This window comes from Excalfactoria chinensis, chromosome 10, assembly GCF_039878825.1.
Source record: "Excalfactoria chinensis isolate bCotChi1 chromosome 10, bCotChi1.hap2, whole genome shotgun sequence".
Classification (NCBI taxonomy): domain Eukaryota; kingdom Metazoa; phylum Chordata; class Aves; order Galliformes; family Phasianidae; genus Excalfactoria; species Excalfactoria chinensis.
In genome coordinates this window covers 16272562-16299039 of record NC_092834.1, presented here as the reverse complement: position 1 = coordinate 16299039, position 26478 = coordinate 16272562, and the positions used below count along the sequence as shown (strand labels likewise).

At 45.2% G+C, this 26478-nt stretch overlaps 2 protein-coding genes across 4 annotated transcripts in view; one reads left to right on the top strand and one right to left on the bottom strand.

Annotated features, from left to right (window-relative positions):
* Positions 1 to 20483, top strand: part of ETFA (electron transfer flavoprotein subunit alpha) — a 28503-nt gene extending 8020 nt beyond the window's left edge. The window contains exons 5-12 of one of the 2 annotated variants that reach the window (XM_072345447.1): positions 1727 to 1826; positions 2660 to 2770; positions 4466 to 4567; positions 4932 to 5000; positions 5917 to 5999; positions 15796 to 15861; positions 19336 to 19416; positions 20261 to 20483. In XM_072345447.1, the coding sequence (XP_072201548.1) occupies positions 1727 to 1826; positions 2660 to 2770; positions 4466 to 4567; positions 4932 to 5000; positions 5917 to 5999; positions 15796 to 15861; positions 19336 to 19416; positions 20261 to 20299 (651 nt within the window). In that variant the 3' untranslated portion in view covers positions 20300 to 20483. Of the gene's footprint in view, positions 1 to 1726; positions 1827 to 2659; positions 2771 to 4465; positions 4568 to 4931; positions 5001 to 5916; positions 6000 to 15795; positions 15862 to 19335; positions 19561 to 20260 lie in introns of those variants that run through there. The other variant, XM_072345446.1, reaches the window with a different exon arrangement.
* A 161-nt stretch (positions 20484 to 20644) lies between these two features.
* The window catches only part of TMEM266 (transmembrane protein 266), a 70005-nt gene continuing 64171 nt past the window's right edge, over positions 20645 to 26478 (bottom strand). Inside the window, exons 11-12 of one of the 2 annotated variants that reach the window (XM_072345442.1) lie at positions 22928 to 22978; positions 20645 to 21668 (exon numbers count right to left, since the gene is read on the bottom strand). In XM_072345442.1, coding sequence (XP_072201543.1) covers positions 21082 to 21668; positions 22928 to 22978 — 638 coding nt within the window. In that variant the 3' untranslated portion in view covers positions 20645 to 21081. The remainder of the gene's footprint in view (positions 21669 to 22927; positions 22979 to 26478) is intronic. The other variant, XM_072345443.1, reaches the window with a different exon arrangement.

Below are 26478 nucleotides of genomic sequence, written 5' to 3'. Positions count from 1 at the left end.
ATCCAACAATTCCTGCAGAACAGATAGAGGCACTTCTTTATGTGTGCCTGAGAGGGGTCTGCAGATCAGCCATGGACAATTCAGTGTTCCCTAAAAATACAGCAATAGTGCACTGAAGAAGCCAGTAGCTGCTTCTGAGTTCTCCTGTGGGCTGACTTAAACGTACCCTGGATGTGTTTAAGAGCCGTTTGGATGTGGTGCTCAGAGATCTGATTTAGCAGAGGGTTGTTAGAGTTAGGGCACTATGGTTAGGCTGTGGTTGGACTTGATGATCTTTGAGGTCTTTTCCAACCTGAGTAATTCTATGATTCTATGACTTGTGAACTAAGGGGTGTTGTGGAAGCTCATTAGCGGTAATAGACTAATTGTATATGCTTAAGGCAAAGTGTATAAAATGTGTAACACAAAATACTGAAAGGTATCTGAAAGTGTTATGAAAATACAGTAATTGGAGATGAAAACCTGGTAACTTTTGTTTCGCTTCTAGTATGATTAGGATTGTTACATGATTTTCACATTGAAATGAAAGCGTGCAGACCTATCAGCAGCAAATCCTTTTTGGGGAGGAAGTGCATCTGTGTTGTAGGTTGTGTAGATTGAGATGTCTGTAAACATATAATAAGTAATACAGATCCGAGATCTAGGTAAGACATTTTGTGAAGAAAATAGGTTTTTTTTCAGAACTTTTTAAAAGGTGCATGCTTAAAAATGTGCTTAAATATATGGAAAGCTTTGGTACTGACAGTCTGGTAATGTTGTGGTGCAGCTGAATTAGAGAAAAAGGACTCTGGAAATGCTGCCAATACGGAATGAATAATGACATCAGCCTTCCTTCTATTTTTACTTCTAATCAATATCAATCCATATAATTGTAATTTTGCTAAGAGAAATCCCTACATGCCCTAAGGCTCAGTCATTTCATTTTTCATGTATTTGTGATCTGCAGTGCCTTAGTAAAGGTTAATATCTTGCTTTAAAGTTTATGCTCCCATCATCGAGTAGTGCTTTTCTGGAGGGGTGAATCAGTGACTGTTGTCATTACTCTGAGTAAGGATGACTGAATGGGGTTCTGTGGTGTACCAGGTTAGGAGAGGGAGAGAGAGCAAGTAAAGCTCGTGCTGTTGTTAATTTCCCAGCGCCTTCTGTTGCTCTTTTTATCCCCGTGCCCAAAGGTGATAAATCATTCTCTAGAGCTGATTTCAGAGTAGGGAGATATATATTCTAATATTAATTTTAAAATGGTAAATTGTTGGCTTTTTTGAGCAGGACAGTCGTGTTTTCCTCCTGCTGTTGTCTCTGATAAATGGCTTCCAAAATGCTTTTTGTTTTTCTCTTGAAGTGCTGTTATAAGAACTCAGCCATCCATAATTGTCAATTTTCCGAGTAGATTGCATCTATATTCAGGTCTAAATTATTGAAGCAAATAAGCCTCCTAATTTAAGATATTCAATTATGGGTTTGCTTACTGTAAGGACCATAACATTTCTAATGTTATTACAGCCCTGGGTTCTTATTTGGCTGCTAAACCAGTGTGAGTAGTCCTGCAGTCATGTTACAGTTGTATGTGCCTTCTTAATCGTGGACAGCAATCTGTGAGCTTAAAATCAGGTCAGCAAATGTTCCTTTATTTAATATGTGCATTTCACCTTATTTCCTTTGCATATTCTCATGTGCAGCGTGCAGATACCAGCATTTACTTTGCTGACTTTTAATCTTTGACTTGTAGAATCTTCTTCCCAGAGTGGCTGCTAAACTTGACGTCGCTCCTGTTTCTGACATCATTGAGATTAAATCACCAAACACTTTCGTGAGAACTATCTATGCAGGTAAGTAATCACAACAGAGATGTGGTGCTCATGCCATGAAGTGCCTAATACTGGTAACTTTTTGTTGTCAGAACACTGGATTATTTTAGGACTTTTCACCTTACAATCTAAGTTGCTTAAAAATCCAACGTGATGCCCTCTTTGTGAGAATCCAAGCCATACTGGTAACTTTGGTGCTGTAGGATTTTAGATGGGATCCAGCTCTTTCCCTTTAATTAGTAGAATTCGATAGCCTTTATACATACTCAATTCCTTTGTTTAATGTATTTCTGATTTGATTTTGTAAAACATAAAGCATTAAGTTAATTGTCTGACATTATTTAATATGACTTCCATTAGCTCTGATTTAAGCTGCCACAGGGTTATTTTCTCTAATTATGAAGACATTGCACTGATTGTTTATAATATTTGATGTAATTTGTAATTCTTTTATCAGCCTTTTTCTTTTTTGTACCTCTTTTCTGGCCCTCTGTTTTAATTCAGAGATGGACTCTTTTCTTGTGTTTCTTAATGCTACTGTACAAGGCTGAACTATGTATATCAAGGAGGTACTTTGAGTTACGCTGTCAGCTTGTGGTTGCCTGTTGTTTTTTAGCTACTTTTCAGTAATTGACAGTTTCAAGATGATTTTATTTATTAATACCTGGTGTTGCAGCACTGAGTTCAGTTTTCTTTGCAGCCTTTGCTGTGAAATAAGTACCTTACGTTTTCATTCACAGTAAACACAAAGTCATGCAGCAGTATTATAGATTGTGTTATTGTGTAAGTCTTTTCTTTTTGGCAGGAACTTTGTATTATGTGTCTTCAGTAAAAACATGATCTTTCTTTGCTAGGAAATGTTCTTTGCACTGTCCAGTGTGATGAAGCAATTAAAGTGTTTTCTGTACGGGGAACATCTTTTGAGGCTGCACCAACGAGCGGCGGCAGCGCCAGCGTGGAAAAAGGTGAGCATTTGCTCTCATGTTTTGTGGGCTGATGTTCTGCAGGAGTATTTGTCAAAGCACATTGATAATCTCAGCTTTTTCCTTTTACCTACTGGTACTTGGTTGTTGTCATCTGGTAGGGGAAAATACGGGTTGTCATTTCACTTCTTTCTCTTCATCCAGAAAACAGATTCTGCACGGATTATTTGTGCCTGTTTTACTTGCTGCCTAAACCTCATCCATAGCAATCTTAGAACTATTCCTTATTTGAAGTTACAGCTGGGCTGGTTTTCACAGCAGAATTGGGCACAAGTTGCAGTTGCTGGCAGTCCACAGCTCTGGTTTGATTAGTCGTATTTCAGTCAAGATAGGTCGTTATAGCATTGAGCTACATCAGTGGTAGTTGAAATTGGATTGAGAACACTCCATCATTGTTTTATATCAGTTTAAGTGGTTATTTTAATGAAATCTCTGTAGCTTGGATTGTAGAGAAATCTGCAGTCTCGGGGTCATGAAATGGTGTAGGTTGGGAAGGACCTCTGGAGACTCCTCTGCTCAGGCAGGAACACTGGAGCAGGTTCTCCAGGTCTGCATCCAACTGGGTTTTGAATACCTCCACAGGTGGAAACTGGCAACAGCCGCTCTGGGCTGCCTGTCCCAGGGCTTGATCATCTCTGCTGTTTTTCAGTCTGGGCCCTTTCATGACAGTGCTGTAAGTCCAGCAGAAGCAATCATTAGAAACGTGCTGTGTATCCCCTACATCACCTTTCGCAGTCCTCACCTTTGTCTGGGAGGCTTGAGTATGTGCCCCAGAACCATCATGTATTTCCTGACCTGCATAGAAGTTAGTGGACATGCTGCTTGAGATCTGGCATTGGCACGTTGTACTGTCTTTGTACTGTTTACAGGGGCTGCTCCAAAAGTAATGCCTCCTGTTTGATCATGTTGGTCTACAACATTAGAGGTGGTACTTTCGCACGGGTACTCCGTTACATTTTGTTGCCATGAGACAGATGGCAGCAGAGGGGCACTCTGACAGAATGGCTCCTGATGTGGAAGTGCATGTGAAGCAAAGGGTTGGAACCAAATTCCTCCATGTGGAAAAAGTGGCACCCATTGACACTTGCTGAATGATTTTGGAGACCAGACAGTGGATGTGTGCACAGTGAAGAGTGGGTGGTGTGTTCCAGTGGTGGCAACAGTGGGTGCTGCATAAAGGCTTTTGTTCATTGCTGGTGAAAGGACACAACTAATGGTGCTGAGGGTGGTGTACTGAGAAAGAGATACTTGTAGCTGGGAATTTGTTCTGTCAAATAATATTGTGCTCTTTGTAGCTGCTGTAGTTTCCAAAGACATAAATAGGAGGCATTACTTTCGGAGCAATCTACATAGTTGGCTTTGATTGCCTGTCTTTTAAAAGAACCATGGTTATTATGTTGGGTTAATATCAGTATGTTGCTTATACAACAGACATTCATTTAGTGCAGTCTGATGCACATTAAACTTAGAATTGTCTTGTACTGCAGGATAAAGAACTACAAGTAATAAGGCTTGTAACTCAGAATCATAGAGCAAATATTCATGGTAATTAAAATCTTGTGGTAGAGGTAGCTCTGGAATGGACTTGTGTATTAAGTTTGAACTGAAGTTTGGGAGGTTGAAAGCACATACTTTATCCTTTTCTTTGTGGATGCTTTTTTAACCTGATTAAAACAGTGACCCCTCCACCACCCGCTGGTCTGTCAGAATGGATTGAGCAGAAGCTGTCAAAAAGTGACCGGCCTGAGCTTACGAGTGCAAGAGTGGTTGTATCGGGGGGTAAGTAGTACGCTGTTGTGCTTTGCTGTGATGGTGCAGCTCAACTAAGTAATGTCTGTAGGGAAACACTGACTAAAGCCAGCAGGGGGAGCATAAAAATCCTGTCTATCTGATTTCAAAGGGGGAGCTTGATGATGCTAACAACAGCGAGAGTGGTGTTGGTTTGTGTATATATAGTATTTATCACAAAGAAAAAAGCTAAATCTCAACATGTGAAATACTATTTAATTATCTCCAAAAATAACCAATGCAAACATATGCTTCTGCCTTTGTAAATGCAGATAATAATCCAGAATGTTTGTGAGTAACAAGAAATCCTAGAGCGTATTATACTCTTTCTTCATCTTCTTTTTGTTCTTTTAAGGAAGAGGCTTAAAGAGTGGTGAGAATTTTAAGTTGCTGTATGATCTTGCGGACCAATTGAATGCTGCAGGTAAATTCATTCCCCCCCTTTTTATAATCCTGATAATTTTTATAACGATCACATTAAAAGCAGTGCTCATCTAAGTCTTTTCGTATCTCTATCAGATATGTTCTTAAAAACCTGTTAATTCTATTTTATGACTAAGCTCTGGTTTGTCCATGTGGTCTCAAGTCTCCAGAGCGTGAGCTCAATAAGCAGGAAGTGAAACTGTAAAGTAGAAATTGCATCCTGCTTTACAGAATGCCAGTTCTTATGGTTGGAGTGGTTCTCTTTGTGCCACGTTTTTCCTTTAGTTGGAGAAAACCAACTGCATGCAGTGTTCCAGCAGAATATTCTACATAAAGGCTGGGGGAGGAGGAGCTGTTTGTGCTAACATTTGAACTGCATTAGCCTTAGATTTTACATTTAGGAATCAATAGGGTTTTTACATGAGTGGCTTTGTTTTCTAATTGTTGGCTTCACCGATTAAATATCCATGTGGCATTTTCAAGTTCAGTTTGATATTTTGCTTTACTGTGTCTGACTTCCGAGCTTGACAGCGATATAAGATGGCACATGTGTTCTATTAAAACTTGGTGGAATGTTATGGGAAGGCATATATGGGAAAATCCTCTTTTGACAAAGCAACAAGAAAAAAATATTGGAAATATGCCAGACTGAAATCCTCAGTTTTAAATGTATGGCCTTTTGGTGCTGGGAGTAAGGATTTCCTGTTGCTTATGAAGTGCATTAGCATTTAGTATTTGGAAGTTTCTGCCAGTGTTTTGGAGAGGGATTACTTTAAGAGCTCTTTAGAGGGAAGTTTCTAAATATGTACCCGTAGTGTGTGGGACTCTTCAGTGCAATGCGTGTGCTTTTATGGTGGTATGAATTTGAGTCGCTAATATTTTAAAAGAAAACACTGGAAATATTTTCTTTCAACTAGTTGGAGCTTCCCGTGCAGCTGTAGATGCTGGCTTTGTTCCTAATGACCTGCAAGTTGGACAGACGGGTAAAATAGTAGCACCAGTAAGTATGGAAATATAGCTCATAAGAGAACTGCGGTGTTTTCTAGTATACGTGTTCCTTCAAAGCAATGAACTAAGCTTCTACTGAACCTAACAGGAAAACCTTTGTGTGTCTGGCATGATACTGTCACTTAAACATGCACTTGCAAGAACTGCAGCAGCAAGCTTTGATGTGAATCTCCACTTTAGTCCAATTAGAGGTTATTCTGCAGGTAGTTCTGATAGAGCTTTTGCATGCTAGATTTTTTTTTTAATAGTGGCCTGTGCTAAACTTCTTTTAGTTTCCTGACAGCCATCGCTGATGAGCCAAAAAGTGTCATTGCCAGCATAAACTTTAAATGATGCTGATGTGTGGCATGGTCTCTGGAAAACCTTTACAGGTAGTTTAGATGATGGCTTCGTTTTTGAGTTTTGCTAACTGTGACTTTGTTGCTGCGTTACATTCTAAGCAAAATTTTTGTACAAGATAAAAATGCAAGGCGCTTGAGACAGAAGTGGATCTGCAAGTTGGCTGCTGCGTAGTGGGATCAGGAGAAGCATACTCCAGTATATATCTTCATTTTTGGAGAATTCTTTCCTGCTATGCATCCAGATACAGGGCCATGGTTTCTGTCCGCATGTGTCTTTATGGATCAGTGCAGGGAAGAGCTGGCTTGCTCTCCTGTACAAGTCTGAAACGCTTCTTTTTTTTTAGTTCCTTACGAGGCAGTGAAATGTGGAGAAATGGATATACAGATAAAGCACACTTAGGCATTTGTAAAACAGGAAGGTGCAAATGGAGCTCATCTCAGTGTGGGATAGAATGTATGCTAGCATGTCCTGAAATGAGGAGATGTTGAGTGGTCGACAGTGTGGGCCCATGTGGATATCAGATGTATGTGCTGAGCTATAATAAGCATGCAGTCCCTCAGTAAGCAGCTATCTCTCATGAGGGTTTATGGAAGCAGAAGGCTCCGAAGAGTGACTTTTTACTTGTGAATGGTTTAGTAAGAGCATGTCAAAGCAAACTATGACTATTATTTTTCCAGTAATGTATCAGACAAGATAGAGCTGTACTTTGGAAATCTCAAAGGCAGGAATTCAGGGTTCCTGCAGTCTGTTGCCAGTTCTTCCCGCTGGGTTTTCTTGAGCAGCGTTCTTTGTGCCTCTCAGCTCTTCTGTCTTGGAATGTGAATAGGAATTCTTGCTGTTTTTTTAGTTAAGGTGAAGGCCTTCTGCTGATAACCCTATTGAAGGGCTGGATGGAGACATTTCTCAGCACACTAGCAATTAAGCTGTGAATCTGTATGGTAACCAACGTTAAAAACAAGACAAGCAGGGTCTGAAGAACGGATATAAAACATAAGAGTTAAGGTCGGTCTGTTTGCATATTTTATTATCCCAAAATCTTGGTAGTTGTGATATTAATGTCTGTGAAGCTGTACCTGTTACAAATGCAGCCCTAATCCTTTCTGATGTTTTTCTTTGGGTATAGAATGTAGTTGTTATAGAATCATAGAATCACTAAGGTTGGAAAAGACCTAAAAGATCATCCAGTCCAACCATTCACCTATTACCAATAGCTCCCACTAAACCATGTCCCTCAACACAACATCCAGTGTTATCTTTCTGGAAATAGCCCAGCCTAGCTCTAAACTCAGCGTAATACTTTCTCTTTGTTAAAAGAATTTTGTATTTAACTGTGATCTGCTTTCTTTGATCACAGACACTGGGCATTAGGTTGAGTATGCAGCTGCACCTTGCTCTCGGCAAATGGTTCCAGTTAATCATATCAACACTAGGTCAGAAAATGTAGCAGCAGTTTATATGGAACTGTAGGTTCCCCAGAAGGCAGCGTTGGCTGTCACATACCAGACCTTTAGAAGACCAGGGAAGTGTGCTGTGTGTCATTTAGCTGCATATTTTGAAAGGGGCTTGAGACTGACTGTCCTTGGTTTTTCACTACCTAATTTCCACTAATAAAGGGGGAAATGCTAATCTAAATGTAGGTCGACTGTGGGTTGTGTGTGTCAAGGCTCATTGGTGAATGTTCTTTCTAGAGCTGAAGGCACATAAACAGGTTGAAATTTAAAGAAAGGATGATTTTTGATGAAGAAATACTGCTGATGCTTGCCACAGATAGGTGATAGCAATGTGTGAAAGTCAGAAGAATACACAGCCACATCACAGGACCACATCAGTGTCGTCAGAAACCTCCCTGACTAACGAATGGGTATTTCACTGTTGCGTCAATAAATAATCCTAACTGTTACTATTGCAGGGTGCTACATCTTTCTGTCAGCAGTTTGGTGCATTACTCTCTCATCTTCCCATATCCTTCTTAATAACTATTAAGTAGTGAGTTATCTGAAGTACTGAAAATGACACACACCTTGTTTCCAACTGTTGGGTATTTCCTGTAGCTAGAAATACCTGCAGGGACAGCTTACAGTGGCTTGGAAATGTGGTGATGGAAGTGCAGTTTGAATTGCTACTAAGCCCGCAGAGTTAGTTAATAGAATGATGATTTTTTCAGTGTGAAGGGTCAGTATCATTGTTGGGAGAAGATTTAAAGCTGCACTTCCTTGACTTCACATTCCCAATGTCCCTTCACAGTCCTCTTGGTTCTTTAGCTAGAATATAAGTCTGTGCATTGGAAGAGAGTTCATGTGAAGCAGAACTGAACTTTCTTGTTCAGCTGAAGGTTATATGGGCAGTTGTACCAATCCTCTACAAAGTGGCTGCTTCCTCTTCCTAGAGGAGTTCTGAGAGGACTTTTAATGTTTTGTCTGGAAAACGGCAAAGCAGCTTTGCATGTTGATCAGCTGTATTAACAGAGTCCTGAGTTTTTGTGGTTAGTTTTGGTTTCTGATTTACACATCTGTCTGGGCATGTGGGTTTTAAGCAGGGAAAGAATCTTGGATAGGAAGAGCAGCTGGAGTTAGAGATGGGCCTGCTGTCCCCTGCAGCTGTTGGTTTCTGTTGGGAAAGTATCTGTGTATGCTCTTCTATGAATAGCCTCTGGCCTGGGCTCAATGGAGGACTGGAATGCATTGTTTTTATGGGACTGGAACTGGGTTGGTTTTGAGCCCAGGGAGAGAGAAGAGTTAGGAATTCAGGAGGAGGGGAGGTGACTTGCTTCTTCTGCCTGTCAGTGTGTGTGGAGTATTTCTGGTGTGATCTCTGGTTAAGAAGGTAATCATCTACAAGATCTGCTTATTTCTCCCCTTCTGCTTTTGATTGGGAATTTGGTGAAAGAAGACTAATTTTGGTTGTTGGTCCTTCAGTGATTTCCTAACAGACTTTGTTTTTTAAGAGCACGGCTCTGGTAATATATCATAGGACACGAGGACCTCGCAGCAGCTTCCTCAGGTGCTCACTGTATAACATGTGAACAAACTGCCAGCAGGGAAATGTTTCAGGTCGTTCGCTTAAAGTAATGCAAGAATGCAGTTGATTAAGGAGGGGCGTTTCACCATCTTTCTGTTTGAGAGTTAGTCCTATTACAGTACGTGTTCACTTCCAAAGTAGCCACAGAGCTCTAACTGTGAGCTTCTTGTTCATGTTGGGATTTATGCTTTTTGTTGTTGGTTTAGCCTGGATTTTTGGTAATGCTTTTTTGGTATAATTTGATTCCAGCTCCTGAAGCAGGGAGTGTATTATGTTTGTTTCTGTTAGTAGCTTTTTCTTGGTTTGTCCTGCTCATTTTTAGATGATTGCAGCTCTCTGGACTTCAGAAGGATCTTCTGCTCTCTGGAAGTGCATCCTTCTAGTTTAATCTCTTCAGAGTCAGTGCCAAGTCAGTGTCCTTTCAGGGTTCAGCTTTCCATACAGGTGTCTTAACTGGCAGCGAGGAAGATGTGGCCACACCATTCTTTCACACTTATAAGAGTAAAGGTGTCCATCCAGGGTTGGCCATTGGTGGACCACAGCTGGAAGGCCTGTCCCAGGTTTTTGGTAAGAAGGGTGCAGTGCAGAGGAGCCACTCAGCCAGCCAGTGATCCATCCAGTTAGGCATTCTCTTGCAGTTGTTACTTTCAAAGCTGAGCACGGCATACGGGTCCAGCAAGAGATAATGAGAGACTGAGATGGAAAAGTTGAGAAGGCAGGAGTGAGGAAATGTATGATGTAGTAATAATTGGCACCAGCTGAGATGGTTGTGCTAGAAGTGTGGTGTGATTGCACAGAAGGCAGCTGCTCTTGGACATTGCACGTGCTGAGAAATCTCATGTGAGGGGGGCACGTGGGAATTCAGTGTCAGTGCAGTTCTGGTATGATCGCTGGGAGAAAACTTGCTGACCTCAGCTTCAGTGCTTGTGCTTCAGTTTCATACCAGAGGCTCTCCTTGGTTGTTATGAATTGCAGGGACATCAAAAGGGTGGTAGATTTCCGACTTGGTGTGTTACGTTAGACTGAAAATGTTGGAGTGGGATGGTATGGAAGTGGGGAAAAGAAAAGTGGAATAACAAGGGAGAAATTCCTGGCAGTGAGATGCACAAAGCCTCAGAATGGCCTTCCACAGAGCAGTGGAAATCCTCATGTTCCGCTTCTCTTACAAAGTGATGGGATGCTTTCTGAGTTCACATATACTTCAGTATCTTACAAGGCAGTCCTCTTCTGTACAGCACGTGGCTTTTTGGCAGTTGATAGTCATCTTCTTGCTTTGGGAGCAGTTGGAAGGGGGAAGGCAGTATCACATTATTGATATTATTCCTGTATTTCGTACTTCTTGGTTGCTTGGCCACCAAATACAAAGTAGTTCACTTAGCCAGGTTCTCTTTGAAAACCAAGAGTGATGTTTGGTTTTAATGCTTGGTAGGTGCCTGCAGACTCCTTGCAGTGTGGGGAAACTGAAGCAAGCTGCATTTAATGCAGTATTTAACTTCAGTTTTGGTCTCTGACTCTTACAGAAAATCTCTAACAGTGAACAAATTCATTCTTTTAGGTTCAGGAAAAGTGTAACTCCTGTCATCATGCTGGTACTGACTTCTTGCTTTGATGACAGGGTGTTCATTACTTCCTCATTTGTTGCGCACAGCAGCTTCTGCATTCAGGTGTGTGATACGTTATTTAGTTTCTCCCACCTTCAGCTAGCTTCTTTGTGGGACCGTGTTGTTTGTGCCTTAAATTTGTGTGTGTCATGAATGCACCAGCAGGTGCACATTTGGTTGTGTAATGGCTGGGCTGTTGGTAGTGAGCAGGTGGAAAGAACATTGGGAAAACATTGGGGCTTGGGAAATAGTTGTAGGAATACCTCATAATTCACTAGTGTTGAAAAGTAGCTTTGTAGTGGCAAACTTTGTATGCAGCTGGGACTGAATTTACAGACTACCTTTCTCTGACTTGCTAAAAAGCCAAGGATTGACAACCCCTTTCATCCTGCATTATCCAGTGTAGCTTTTAACTCCAAGGAAACTATGTTCACAAATTGATGCACTGCTCCTTGGGGGTTGGTGCAGAAACATTAAATTGTACTAAAATATTCATATGTGAGTGCATTTAGCTGAAAGCAATTGATGTGCTTTTCCCTCGAGAGCAAAAAGAAATTGCTGTATGGCCCTGCACTCCAGCAGACACCCTAACCACGCTTAAGAGTAATTACATATCTTGTCTCATCAGAGGCACTCGCAGTGAAGAAGAGACTGTGGCTGGGATGCAGTTTAGTAATGTGCCCTTCTTGAATGGGCCGTATAGGACAGCATTGCTGTTGAGTGCAGGATATTTGATGTACAGTGTGATATAAGAACTTGTGTCACACCAGCGCATGTTTTATTCCAGTTACATTTGGAATTAGAAAAAACAACTGTGTGTAACTACATAAAGTTACGTTTTATTTGGTTAATAGCCTGCAGTTGGAAGGAATCTTGTGTATGAAGCAGTTCTTATAATGGCTTCTGATTCCTTCATCCTTTCACTCTTGCAAAGGAAATACAATGAGCTGCCTTTAAGAAGAGGATGCGTGCCTAAGAAGTTTTATCAGACCAGCTTGTTTAAATGTATGCCACCGATGGGGTGATGAGCAGATGTACACTGAAGGGTTTTTGGTATAATTCAAAGGCTGACATAAAAATCTATAGCAGCTGACAGCCCTGTTGCAGAGTAGCCACCTTCTCTTGTGCTGCACCTGTGAAAGATGCACCGTTGTACCCTACAGCATTCAAAATCACTGTAAGTTGCAGCTAAAAACTGTACTTGTCATTCACCTACACAAATGTAGCTCCAGCTGCCTCGAGGCGGCCTAAGGGGTTTTAAAATATTCTCATCAGTAAAAGTGAAGTAATGTTATATGCCACCAGAAATGGGAATTAGGATGGCTAAATGGTTAACGTACACTGCCTCTCCCTACACGATGTACTGGGGTCGTGTTTGTGAGAGTTTGTGGAAGGAACAAACCCACAAAACTATGCTAGATGAATAATTAATACGGCAAATGAGAGAAGTTGGGTTCTTGATTTGGAATCTTGCCTTTGATATAGGCAAGACCATTCAGGCCCTGCCTCCTGGAAGTGCCCTGTGGGATGCTGTGTGGCAAGATGCAGTCAAGCACTGCTATAGCCCTTGTGAGAAGCTGTTGCCTCCACTTGTCTTGGTGCTACTGACACAGGAAGCCTTTTCTGCAGCAGCATGTATTTAGTGTAGGTGTTTCCTGGTTGTGCCTCCTCTCCTGCTCCATACGCTCCTGGGCCTTTTGGTCTGTTCAGCTTCCTGGCTGCTTGCTTCTGTCACTGTGCTCTCCATTACACACACAGTGGCATACAAAGATTCGTGGTGTGACACTGATGTATTTGTGATAAATGCTTTCTATGTGAAATTAAGTTACTGTGAGGGAAGACAGTTCTCTCTGATGCCATGTTCTTGTACCACCAAGACTTTGCTTTTCCCTTTTTTTCCCCCTTAAATTACTGTTGAAGCTTCATCTCAGGCAGTGCAGGGAGCCCTTTGGTGTGGAATCTGTCTGCTGTGTCGTTTTTCTTGTGCAGCACAGTGCTGGCAGCAGTGAGAGCCTGCTCATGTGCAAGCATCAGGGAGTGCATAAATGCCTCTTCACACACTGGACTTCGTTTTAAGTGCCTCTAATTGCTGGCTGTGGATCAGTCATCTGACAGCAGTGATTAGAGCAGCTTCTAGGGCTCTGAAAAGCAGGAATGTGAGGCTGGTGTAAAGCCATCTTTGTTGGCACCTGAGCAGTGTGATGCAGTGTGTACTGTGCTGCTTTGTTCCCTGGCCTGCGCCCCCATAGATGAGCCCTGAAGAGCTGAGATCCTTTTCCAGACCCCGTGTGCTCCGCTGCAATGGCCACGTGTTGGTAATTGGAATCCCGCTGCTCTGTGGCACTGCTCTGCTCTCCATGTTCCTCCCTGTTTTTCTTTCATAGTGCCTGTGGCTGCAGTCCTGGCCTGGGACTGGGAGCACTACCACAGCAGAAGTGCTAGGGCTCAGCTAAAGCCGGAATAGAGGTCAGTGATTTCAGGGGAAGCATCCAAACAAGGGGATTATCCTGAGAGGAACTGAAAGAGATAAGAATTTTGGAAGCCTTCTTGACGTCTCCAGATGTGTAATTGAGTTTTTTCCTTGGAGGGCTCTGAGCAGACCCAAATCCTTATCATTCGGGTCTCATTTTTTCCTAAATAGTAGAATAAATTTAAATGAGGATTTAATCCATCACATCTGTTGTGCAGCATTGGACTAATGTAGGCAGCATAGTGTCACGTGTTACCTGTGTGAAAATGTTGCTGAGGCGTTCCACCATTGGTGCTGCAAGGCAGTGAGCAGTCAGTTGTTTTGGCTGGAGAGCTGAGAGCACATAACCTAGAAGGGCACAGCTTAAAGGCATAACAAAGGCTCTCTAGATGAGCCTGGTAATTTATAAATGTCTGTTTTAATGAAGCATCTTTGTCTTTCCCAGATATTTTAGTCAAATATATACGTAGGCATCTGGCTCCTGGTTAGCTGGATTCCTTCCAGGGACCGAACCTTATGATGTTAAACAGAGTGATAAGAATATCTGGTAGTCTGGATGACTGGCATTTAATGAATTGCTCTAAACAAAAAAATCACATTACAGTAATGTGCTTCAGAAAAGAGCTTATATTAAAGACTATATGATGTTAGAGTGATTTCTTCTGTAACATCTGTTCTTTTATTTGGTATAATTAAAATATTGCATTCTTACTATGAGGTCTTACATGTGCATATTGTATTACAGTGCAGCTGTGGTTAAAGTGAGTTGACCTCCAGCACCAATCCATGCTCTAAGAAGCAGTGGAGACCCAGAAATTGAGCCTCTTCAACAGCTGCGATGCTTTTGTGCAGATACGCAGACCAGATTCTGTGCTTCAGTTTCAAAGCAAACCACTCTAATAGGAGATATTTAGTTCCTGCTGTCTGCCTCCCATTCAGTTGTTAAAGGAGATCTTTTCTACACAAGCTATTCTTCATTTACCTGTCCCTGTTTAAAAGTGAATGTAATAGGTGGAGTCTGTAGCTGTAGGTGTGTCAGAAAGCAGTCATCTTTTTTCCTGCAGTTGATATGACAGCTGTCAGCCTGTATAGGAAATGCAGGCTGCCTTCTCTCTGTGTTGGAACACCTTCGTTTCCAGCCGCTTCTTTAGTTGGTGGCTGTTCTATAGCCGTGCTTTGGTCTGCTGTGTTAAAAGCTGCTTAACTGTAATGCACATCTTAAGTTGTGGAAGAACAAGATCTCTTTTCTCCCACTTATTCCCTCTGACTCCAAAGATCACTTCTTGATTTAGGTCTGTATGTTCTTAAATGCAAACTAACTGTGGTGGTGATGAAAAACAAGTTCTCTTAAATATTTAAGCTTGTGTCTTCATAAGGACATAGAAATACAACATTTGAATTGGTTTGACAGAGGATCCCCAGCTGGTTTTGTGTGCTCCAGTTGCCTCTTCTGTGACTGTGAGTGTAAGAAGTTGGGTAGCTGAGCGCTGTGGGTCTGAGTGCTGCCTGGACTGTGTTGCTGGTGGAAGAGCTGTCACTGTGAGCTGAACGTGTGCATGGTTTTGGGTAGGCTACAGACAGGGTTGTTTTCAGCCCAAGGGAAAAAACTCCTTTTCTGCTCTGAGTTGATGTCAGCGCAGAGCTTTTTGCTTATAACTCTTCACCTGTTTTAAGTTTCTTTGGAGATGCCAGGTTGGCAGTTGCAGAGTATAACAATTTCCTGCGTGGTGCGGTGCCTACCTGAGCACTTCTTTGCTTACCCACCACAGAAACTGGTAGTGAATGGGGAGGGAGAAAAGCTTTAAGGCATGTGTATGTTGAGGCTTGGGTTGAGTAATAGAAATGGTCACCACAAGTGGAAACCGTGGTAGCCCACTTCTGTGCCTGAAATGCTTTATCCTGCCATAGAGGAGCCTTTTTGAAGGTGTAAGCACCTGAATTCCAGCTTTGTGTTCTGTCTTATCCTGGGAGGGTTGTGGAGGCCTCAGCCCCCAAAATGTTGGATTTCTCTCTAGGAAATGCATTATCCATTTGCCCGTCATCTCACCCGGTCTTTGTTTTGTTCATCCCTAGGGTCATGAGTAGCACTGATTGCCCTCTCCTCTGTCTGAGCAGTGCCTTACATTTGATGCAGATCTCTATTTTTTCTAATCTGTCTTTGCCAGACGCTCCTTTGGGATTCTCCTTTTACAACTGCATCCCAAAGTGGGAAAGGGAACCAATCGTGAGCCACATTTAATATAGACAACCACTGTCCTATAAAAGTGGCCATGTGTAATTGATCCTGAGCGAGGCTTGTGAGAGCTGACCAAAACTGTGGCGGATACTGACAACGGGTCCTTTTTGTTTTCTTCTAGGAGCTCTACATTGCTGTGGGAATATCTGGAGCAATCCAGCACTTGGCCGGGATGAAGGACAGTAAGGTATGTTAGAGCTGGGTCTGCTGGAAGAGGTTTTTGAGGAAGGAGGAGAGTTTACTTCTTCATTTCTCATCAGCGCTTTAATGAACTTTCCATGTTTTCCAGTGTTACTATTGTCACTTTGCTGCCTTAAAACATGCCTCACTAAGCCTTGCTGAGTGAGATTGTGGTGGGACACCTAACGCAGATGGGCTGCACGAAGCCCAAAGTATTAAGAGCTAATTCAGTTATTCATTAAAAGAACAGCAACAAAAAGGCACACGCCTGAATTCTATACAATAGATGCCTTTGCGTTTATTTCAGAGTATGACATATTAATTCATGCATAACAATGTGTAATTTGAATTATGAACTTACTACTCCATAAAGTAAAAGATGTGTCTGACATTCCTGCATTTAGCTATTCAAATGGAAACCTATTATAAAATGGCAGTAAAACTTTAAAAGGTTTAACTCCTTAGTTGCCAAAGCAAATCATCTGCAACTGGAATTGCCGGTTTGGTCCACAGGGCAATGTTTGGAAAGAGCAGCAGAATTCCTTGCTGCATCCTACTGTCAGGTGCCAAGCACTTAAAAACAAAACACAGTAAAAAGCTCCTGCCTGCCGCTGTGCAATTGTAGAGGAAAGGGACTGATTTGTTTCTCTGCACCAGGGAACTTCTCAGATGCTTTGCTGGGTTGGATTTGTCCTTCTGGCAGCCAGGAGTTGGAGTAGCTTGTAAAACCATCACACATCTTTTGTGTCTGAGCAGTGACAGACTGCAGGGAGCTCACATGACTGTGTGTATCCTCACAAGCCAACCTGCATGGTAGGGTGATCCGTGCTGCTTTTTAGTTCTATTTGCCCACAGTTATTTAAATCAGATGTTTCTGGGGGAAATGTGGCTGCAGTGGCCTTTTTTTGGGCCTCCCCCTTTCACATGGACACAAGCTATTCTTGCTGTAGTGGATGCAGCTGGGGAAGAAACAGCCAGAATTAAAGGACGGTTGATGGGCAGAGGCAAAGGTCACTGCTGAGAAGGGAGACAGAGGTGTGGGCAGTGGTGTGTTCTCAGTGCCTTGGTGGAAACGGGGTCAGTGCAGCCTCCCCTGCTTGCTGTGCAGCAACAGGGAGACATCAGGGGTGGAGGGTCAGCATAGAGCATGGGCAGGAGCAGTGCTGGTGCAGTGCTGTCACAGCCACACAGCCACCTCTGCAAAACCTCTGCTTTTGTCGCTTTTCCAGTGCCACGTTTGATATTTTGAGATGGTTTTTATATCAAATAAGAGAAAGTTTGTCGATAGGAGAAGTGGACTTAGGGTTTATTTTCACCCAGAAATGGCGCTTTTTCCTGTCGTAAACAGTAATTCAGTTTTACTTCCATGTGTTTTAAGTGCATCCTGCTTTCCTTTTATCCTGAGTGCAGGTGTTGGAGTTACTGACAGGTTCACATTTATGCAAACAGAAGAGTTCTGCAGCCACGGAAACTGCCCCTGGGTTGTTCCCCGTCCTCCCATTGGCACTGTGCACTGTCTGGCGCTGTGGGCTCACACACTTGAGGATATGCTTTCTGGTGTTCTGCTGCTTTCTACTGAGAGAAGCGAATAATTTATCTGTCCTCTTACAGCAAGGTAGAAAATGCAGCTTTGGAGGAGGCCTGGCAGGTCCTCGTTGCTTCCCTTACTTGTTTTAATTCCCTCCTGAGGTAGTTAAAGTATCTTTTCTTTCTCAGAGATGTAACTTACAAAAGTTCATTGCTGTCGTTGCAAGAAGCGATGCTGCTGCTTCTTAGCATGGCAAGTCTGACTGCGGTGATGAGGTAGAGATCCAGATCTTCCAAAAGTCCCTTCAGCAAGAGCTGTCAGAGGAGGGCCAGGGCTGCCAACTGCAGCTGAAGGCAGATGCTGTTGTTAACTGCTGCTGCTTTGTTTTTGTCAGTGTGACACAGCATTTCCTAGGGAGCCTTCCAGGGCTGTGGGCCTGGAGATGGAAGTGCAGAGAGCTGAGCCTGCAGGCTTTGTGGCTGGAGGTGTGTTGTGTGCTGAAGTGACAGGCTCTGAGAGGTGCAGTTCCTGCACACCTTGTGCCTGGTGAGAGCAGGTGCTTGGGGCCAGCTGACAGCAGGGCTCACTGGGGATGCCCAGCCAGCTGTGTTCTCTGCCCTCTCAGCCTGACTGTCCTGCCCTCTACAGCCATGGATCCTTGTGTCCCCGGGAGCAGCTCTGGGAACACATGGTGGAGCCTCAGAGCACAGCTAGAGTCTATTGAATTAAAATCCGTGGTGATCACAACCTGGATTTTGCTTCCTGTGCTGTGGAGCTGTTAGCAAAGGCTCACGTTTGCCAAAGGAGTAACAAATAAAATGAAGAGGAAGGTGTCGGGCTGGTAGTGCTGGCATGCTTGTAGCTCTGTGCTCATAGCTGGTGAGAAGGCAGCAGCAGGGCTCTGCTGTAGGTACTGCCTCGCTGTGTAAACCATGTGGTTCTCCTTTACAGCAGGTCATGGGATACAAATGAGCTGTGAAGAAAGGAGGTTTCGGTAGGCTTAAAAATGCAGGATTTGCGAACTTTTATCTTTGAGTTATTGCCACTGATGTGTGCTACCGAGCCATTAATTTTGTCAGGCAAGTGGAGGGAGCAAAGCATATGAGAAACATCAACTGCAGCTACCTGGGCATGGCAGGTAGGCGTGGGGAGGAAATGTTGGTTAGAGCTGTCCTGGGGAATCTGTTGCCTCAGATCTGAGCTTGCAGTGGTAGCACTGAGGTGGAGAGGCAGTGGCAGAGTGCTGTGGTTTAGGCCAGCGGGTGTTAGGATCATTTTATGAGCTGTTGCTTGTTTGTAATGAATTTCCTTTCCTCCTGCATGGAGTCTCCCCATCCTGTTGGAGATTCAGCTTTGGACACCCACACTTATTTTGTTGGGAACAGTCACAGACATTTACGACGGGATTTACCTTTTAGGAAAGAGTTCAAATTGGGGAAGGCATTTTCTGGACTGCTGTGTTGGGATTTAGATCACGTGCGTTTCTCTGCTGGGTGACACAATAAATTACATGGCCTGCTGTAAGTACGGGGGCCTTTGGCACGGCTCTGTTACAGTTATTTTAAGTGCTACCTCTGATTTATTTCTGTAATGTTATGGCTTAAATACTGCAGGTAATCTGTTGTAGGTTTTTTTTTCCAGACATTTTCAACAAGGGAGGGAGAGCCCTGCATAATGTGAGCAATGGAGGGATTTGCATACTTTGCAGTGGTGGTTAGGCCTGCTTGGCTCAGGGTCGGAGACTCCCGTGCTGGTTGACTTTTAAGGGTGGCAGGGTTGGGTTTGGTTCCAGAAGCAGAATGGGAAGATGTTTGTTAAATGCTGCAATATGTTGCCTTCTGCCCCAAGCAGCCAGGAGAGGAGTCGGCCCATTTCCTCAGGTCAGGCCTGTCTGTGCCATCTGCCCCTACACGATGATCACTGTGTTCACATGCTGCTTTCCTGTTGTTGCAGACCATCGTGGCTATTAACAAGGATCCAGAAGCTCCAATTTTCCAAGTGGCAGACTATGGACTGGTGGCAGACTTATTTCAGGTGAGGCTCAGCTTTGGGCACGGGAGAAAGCTGTCAGATGTAATGACAGTTTAGATTGGTAGATAGAACCTAATGGGGTGTTGGCTTTGGATTGTTTTGCACAAGAGTTGGCTATACAACTTCATTATTCTCAGTGTCAAAACTCGGTCCCCACAAGCATTAAGCTGAGAGGACCGGGTTTCAATTCAGCCTGCATTCACATTTCCTGAATGTGAGCTGCTCTGAGAGAAAACTGCACATAGGTACTGAAATGGGTTTTTGAGCTTCATAAAGTATGAACGTACAGAGTTGGCACTGTCTCCAGCCTGCAGCACTTCTTCTGAGTGGGCTTGCTGCCTTACTGAAACTGGGGGCAGCTGGCAGTTTTGTCCTGTGCTCCAGGCCATGTCCAAGTGCCTGCAGCTCACACGTGGGCTGCCCACACAGCCCTACATGGCAGCGCTGTGAGCTCACAGCAGCTCCACAGAGGCATGGGCAGAAACTGTGCCAGCACTTAATGCCGTTCCTGAACTAATGCCCGTTGGCTCAGCGGTGAGCACGGGCCTTTTCGTTAGGCAGAGACAAAGTCACATTCTGAAGAAACACCATGTAGACAATTTCCTTAATAAATTTTGTACGAATGCATTATTTCCACCTAATGGAAATGTAGCGCTCTTAAATAATTAAGAGGCTCCATTCAGCAGGAGGGAAGTGGGGAGTGCTGTGAGCTGGGGTGACCCACGGCCCTGGAGTTGTGGGTGGTGGGCAGGGGTGTGATGGGGGGTTGGGATCTCACATGGGTTGGGATCTCCCATTGGTGGGGGTGGAGGGGAAGCGGGTGCTACCCTGGCACTGCTGTTTGCAGGCAGTGCCTGAGATGACGGAGCTCCTGAAGAAGAAGTGAACAACTGCAATGGCTGCAGTTGGGCTGGAGAGTAACGACAGCACTCCCCCAAGAGTACGGCAGAGCACCGGTGTTGGTGTATGTTCATGCTGGTCAGTGTTTGTTATGGGTGGAGGCGGGGACAGAGGTGGAAAGAAAGAATAACAGTAATAAAGGATTTTAGTGCTAAGTGGGGTTATTTTTCTAAGTAAGTTTCTTTTTGTGGGTGGCAATGGGCTGTGGGAGATCAAGTGGTGGGGGTGGGGGGGGGAGAGTGATGAAAAGATGGCAGGAAAAGGAATAAAGGCCGGAAAGGTAAGGAAGAGGGGAAGAGGGATGGAAGACAGGAACAAGGGAGGCAGCAGTGGTTGTCAGTGTTTATTCCCAGCCTCACTCCCCTCCCAGCTGTGCAGAGGACATTGGGAGCTGGGAAGCCAGGCTGGGAGCAAGCTGGCCAGCAGCTCTGTCTGTCCCTGGACACTGTAGCTTGGTGCTGGTGGAAGGTCTGTGCACCTTGGGGCTGACCCCAGGCTGGTGGCAGGACACAGCTGTAGTCTTTTCTCCCTGCCACTGGGCACTGAGAGTCCACTCCTGTTGGCTGTAGACAGGGGGAAGGTCTCCTGTGCCTCAGAGGACACCATAGGTACCAGCTGGCCCAGAGCTGGTAGCAGGGCGGGCCTGTTGGGGACCAGCTGGGTGGTGCTGGTCCAGCCCTGGGTTGGGGGCCACTGCCGGAGGTGCCATAGGTGGCCTCTGGTGCTGCCTGGTGATGACCCAGCACAGTGGGTGTGCCACAGCTGTCCTTATGCCTCAGGTACCTTGCTCAGCCGTGGCTCGGGGGGTCCCAGGGCACCGTACTTGTCATCAATCACTGGGGGTCCCTGTGGAGAGTCAATGAGTGGCTTGAGCTGGAGGACCTCGAGGTTCTCCTGATTCCTGCGGTTGTAGACACTGAGGCGGTGGCCAAGGTCAGGGCTGGCTCTCACTGAGCCCGCTGGGCTGGGCAGCTTCAGGTTGACAGGGTCCAGCCCCTTCTGTGCCAGACGCGCCTCTTCGGACAGGGAAGAGAGCAGCTCCTGGACCATGGCTTGTGCCGCCCGCTGCTGGCTGGGCACCAGGTCGGCCTGAGGGCTGGCGCCTGCCCCGTCCTCACAGGCCGCGCTGCAGTCCGGGGAGGAGCCCAGCGTCTGGCTGCTCTCACTGCACGCACGTGTGCCCGAGCTGACGGTGGAGCGGGAGGCGCTGCCTGAAGTGATGCTGGCGGACGTCCCGGTGCTGCTCAGGCGCATCGGCACCTCCACTGTGAAGAGCTCGGAGGAGATGTTGGGCCGATGGACGTCAATGGCGGCCGTGGTGACCACACAGATGGCGGCCTCAGGAACACCGCTGTCTGCAGGGGAGAACAGCAGAGAGGGGCAGGTGAGAGCACAGCACGGTTACAACAGGGAGTAGCAATACAGGTAAACCTCTGCCTACATGGACACTTAGATATGTAACACACAGTCCTTGGGAATGAGCACATACCTGCAATTCTTAGTACGCCTATGTGTGAGCCTTTACTCATATAAAACACATAGATATGGTCTTGCACCCCCCCAGTGTATATATGTATGCATATACATGCACATATATATATGAGTACATACTTACATGGGTATGTATATGCATGCACGTAGCTATACACATACATACATGTATGTACATATGAGAATGTACACATGTATCACGTATATTTATATAAGCACATTATATAAACACATAAGCACATTATCAATCTATACATTCCTTATAGAAGGTTATACATAAGGGCTGCTCCAAAAGTAATGCCTCCTCCCTTATTACACTGGCTCACAACATGAGTGGTGGATGGTGGTGGTGAAATAGGAGGCATTACTTACACGCACTTAAAGAGGAGTGTGTGTGTAACCCTGGGCTTGTGGGGGTGGGGCTGCAGGTGGTGGAATGTATATATGGGAGTATAAACACAATGTATAATGCATTATCATCTCTATACACACATGCATATTTTATATTTAATGTACAATTCATGTGAATAATTTATACATTATCTGACACACACCTTTACAGGAATATCCGTATGTATTTGTACATACATAATTTATGTACTATATGTGTATATCCACATCTCTGCATCCCTAGAAATATATACAGCCACCTCTACCTGTTTTATGTGTATCATGATTAAAAAGGTATGCAGTTATGCTTATTTCTGTATGGCGATTTGTCTGTGTGTGCCTGCACTGGGTATGTATGTGCAACCAGCTGTATTCCCCCAGCTGTGTGGATATGCTCATACATATGTGAATGTAGATATGGGGCTGGTGCTGCACCCGTTCCGTTTGCATTCCTTGCCCCTGCTTTGCACCCTCGGGCCTGGTGGAACCTCCCTGCAGCCCCAACAGGGTATTAACCTCCCCAGGATATTCAGAGCTTCAGCACCCCGCTGTGCACGTGGTGCTCCTCACCCTTAGGGAACAGCTGCTTTGGCTCTTATGGAGAACACCACCCAATGTGGGCGTTGGGTTCCATTCCCAGAACAGACTCTGCCATGTTCAGCCTCACTGGGCTTACAGCACACAACACAGTGCAAACATCTGCTTCAAACTCACGTTTTCAAGCACAACTTACCACTGCTGGGCTCGTTGTAGTACCGGCTGATGTAATTGTTCATGTCATCCTCTGAAACAAGAAGGCAGCGTGTGGGTAAGTGGCTGACACGGCACAGTTTGCTTGCAGCCCTACAGCCTGCTGTGCCCTTCCAGGACCAGGTGTGATGCTCAGACCCCAACCATGCACTGCACACCTCATGGCCTTGGCACCCACAGGCCGATAGGAGCATGGTTGTTTATCAGAGCTCCCTGGGATCAGAGCTGCCAGCAGTGCTGCGTGCTGCGCTCTAAAAGCATCCTCTCCTTTTAAGTGCTCTTTTTGATACGCCGTTTCAGAGCAGCATACTCAGCCCTGCGGGGCAGATTCCCTTCACCCCCCCGGGGTCCCTGCGGCCGCAGCGCTGCCTTTCACAGCACTCTGCGGTTTGCAGGTGAAAGAAACAGATGTTTTCCGGGGAGCACTTTCCCCATACAACAAGACCCAAACCACCGAGCACTCTGTACCTGAAATAGCTGCACTCATAAGAAGGCAATCGAACCTGACACTGAAAGGGAAGGCGGTTGTTTTCCTGGTTTCATTGGCTCCTAAAAGCTTTCTTGGCCCCTGTTGATCTTTAAATGCCTGCAGTCAGAGGTGTGCTTTGTGCTAATGTCCAAGTTTAAGGAAGAGGCCTCCGAGTAGCTCAAGGCAGTGCTGCAGGATTAGGGTACATTGCAAAGCTTTTCGACTATCTGCTACTCAACCACACTTCATTTCCACCATCCATAATTGATCCACACTCTGAATGTTAGCAGACCCACCAGCCTGTGTAGATTCGGGTTCTTGGTCAGGCAGGGAACCTTCAGATACATGCAGAAGGATTCCAGCAGCCCTCCGTCCCCTCCAGCTCTCATGGAAGTCTGTTCTAGACACCACAGTCAGCCATACTGCAGCAAGCAGCTTGGAAACAGTACTTACCTGTACAGCTCCAATTAAGCCTCCTGTATGACCACATGCATTGCCTGTCATCCACCTCCCGTGTGTGCACTGCTGCACTACTGCAGAACCTTCAAACCCACCTCAGAGTTACAGACATTCCTTTCATCAGCCAAACAGCTGCAAAGGAACTGCAGCACTGCAAGCACTTCTTCAGCACAGCACAGAGTCACTGCTCTGCCTCACTGCTGCCATGCAAGGCCTCCTTATCCTCACTGGGCTCTTCTTTTGGTGTGCGTGTGTGTGTATCTATGTAAATAATATAAATGGGTATGTGCGGGTATAAAATATGAAATATTTTGAGTAGTTTCTTATGAATAAAAAACAATACAGAGTATTGGAATAACAACAGCAGGATAAATATTTCAGCAGCAGATTAGGTTTCTGAACGATTACAGTAAGGCAAACTGACAACTAACAAAGTCGTCTTGGCCATTGGGAGTCACAGCTGTTTGGGGGCTAAGTGGAATTCTTTATAGCCTCTTATCTCTGATGATACCCCACTCTGCTGAAAGCTGGGAGCCTAAGAACGCCACCAAGACTGAAACCAACCAGTTGTGCACACAAGCAGAAGGTACATAGAGCACTGCACGCTGCTGTGGGGCTGCTGCAGAACTTCATGGTGGTTTATGCTGAGTCGGGAGCACAGCAGCAGGAGGAGGTGGGTATAAGTGAGGGAGAACAGCTCCTGCAAGAGGGGGAGGCCGCCCAGAAGGTGGGGTGCTCTCTGACCTCAGGATACTTGAGCTTCAGCAACAGAAAAGCAGCCGCCTTCACACAACGCTTCATTCTCTGTTCTTAAAAGCTCTAACAGCGCAGGATTTTGGGAGCCTCACCATCAGCCCTCAGTGCTGTGTCTGCCTGCTGCCTCCCACCGGACAGAAGGGAGCATGGTCAGGAGGGCTGATCAGTCTCCTGCTGCAGCCAACCATCTCTGTGAGGCTGTGGAAGAGCAGCAAAGCCCCATCAGGAAGGGCAATAAGCCCTCTCTCCTTGCTTGCCAACCAAACCTTTATTGAAACAACATGCAGCCCACGGTCGGGATCTGTCTGAGAGCTACAGGATTTTATCTTCCGTTCTTTCCCTGCGAGACTCGGATTACATCCCTTCCACCACAAATGGTTCAGGGAGCAATAAACCACTTGGAGTACAGTCCCATATAATCTCATCTGACCCGAGAGAAAACACTGTAATCTCTCTCCCTTGGCCCTGTAAAAACCTCATAAATTTGGTGAAGCACATGAATGACATTCTGACCAAGGCAGATCTCTTTTTCAGTTCTGCAATCTCCCAGCACTGACCTGCAGTTGTTTCATCAATGGCTGCAAAACCTCTGCACGCAATAAATACCATTTGCACATCTGCGTGATTAGAGGCCTCAACAAGAATACTAAGAAAAACACAGCAGGATTTGTTACTGTAACAATCAGAGAGCTCAGTGTGGTGGAATGGCCACGCAGGAGGTGCAATAACAAAGATGCGTGATGGAAAGGTGCTACAAATAAGGAGAAGTGCTCACCTGTCTCTAAAGACCCGGCTTGCAGGGAAAACTCCTCAAGGGAGGGATCTCCAACCAGAGACCCCCAGTTGCAGTCAGCCCTTCAATGGGGCGTCTAAGAGGAGTGCAGCCAGGCTCCACCCCTTCCACTCACACAGCTGAATCACCTTCACCTGTGCTCCCAGGGCTGACCAGGTCCATTCCCAGGTGTTCAATCAGTGGTTCAGGCCAGGACTCGACAGTTCCCACACAGTTAGTAACATATTTTACTTCATATTTGCATTGCCATTGGTTATACTGCCTTCCATCCCAAAGCTGCACGTTCCGAACCGCAGGGTTTGTTCTGCTAAGCAATTCCTCACTGAGCAAAGCAATCCCTGACTGCACCTTCCTCCAGAAGGCAGTGATCTGCATGGAGAGGCTTCTACAGGAGCTCTTCCACCTCCATTGCTAACCTACCTGATACCAGCTTCTTGTCCTCCAAGCACCACTACCACCATCTAGAAACAGTTAGCAGAGAAGTATAGGATAAAAACACACCTTCCAATAAAAGCCACTAAAATACCGAGCAGGAAAGTTGTTTCAAAGCAGAAGTGACAGGACCTGCTGTCCCCTGAACACCTGTAGAAACACGCACAGTGATGATGAGAGCTACGCTGCTCCAGCAGCCAATGGCACTGCTCATTTGTACATACATTTATTAGGGCACGCTCTGAGCTGTGCCTCCTTCACCTTCCTGGGCTCAAGTAAGATAACCCAAGCAGAACGTTTTCCCCTCTGCTTTGCTGGCCCCAAAAGGTGTCTCTGCATTCCCCTCTAGCAACACAGAACGTCTGTGCCAACAGGAAATACCAGCAGGCAGCTCAACCTTCCAGGAGACATTCACACGAAGGCAAACTGCCACGCAGTGCAAGCTGCCATGCTCACATGGCTTCCATCCACATACGTGTCCAGTCAGCGCAGGCTGGATGGCTGCCTGAGCACATGGGATAATCCACAGCGAGAGGAACTGCTGCAGTTACCTTGCACAGAAAGCAGAGCCACAGACTGAGCCTGGTTCTAAGAAATCAACCTGAGAAGAAAAGTCATCGTGGGG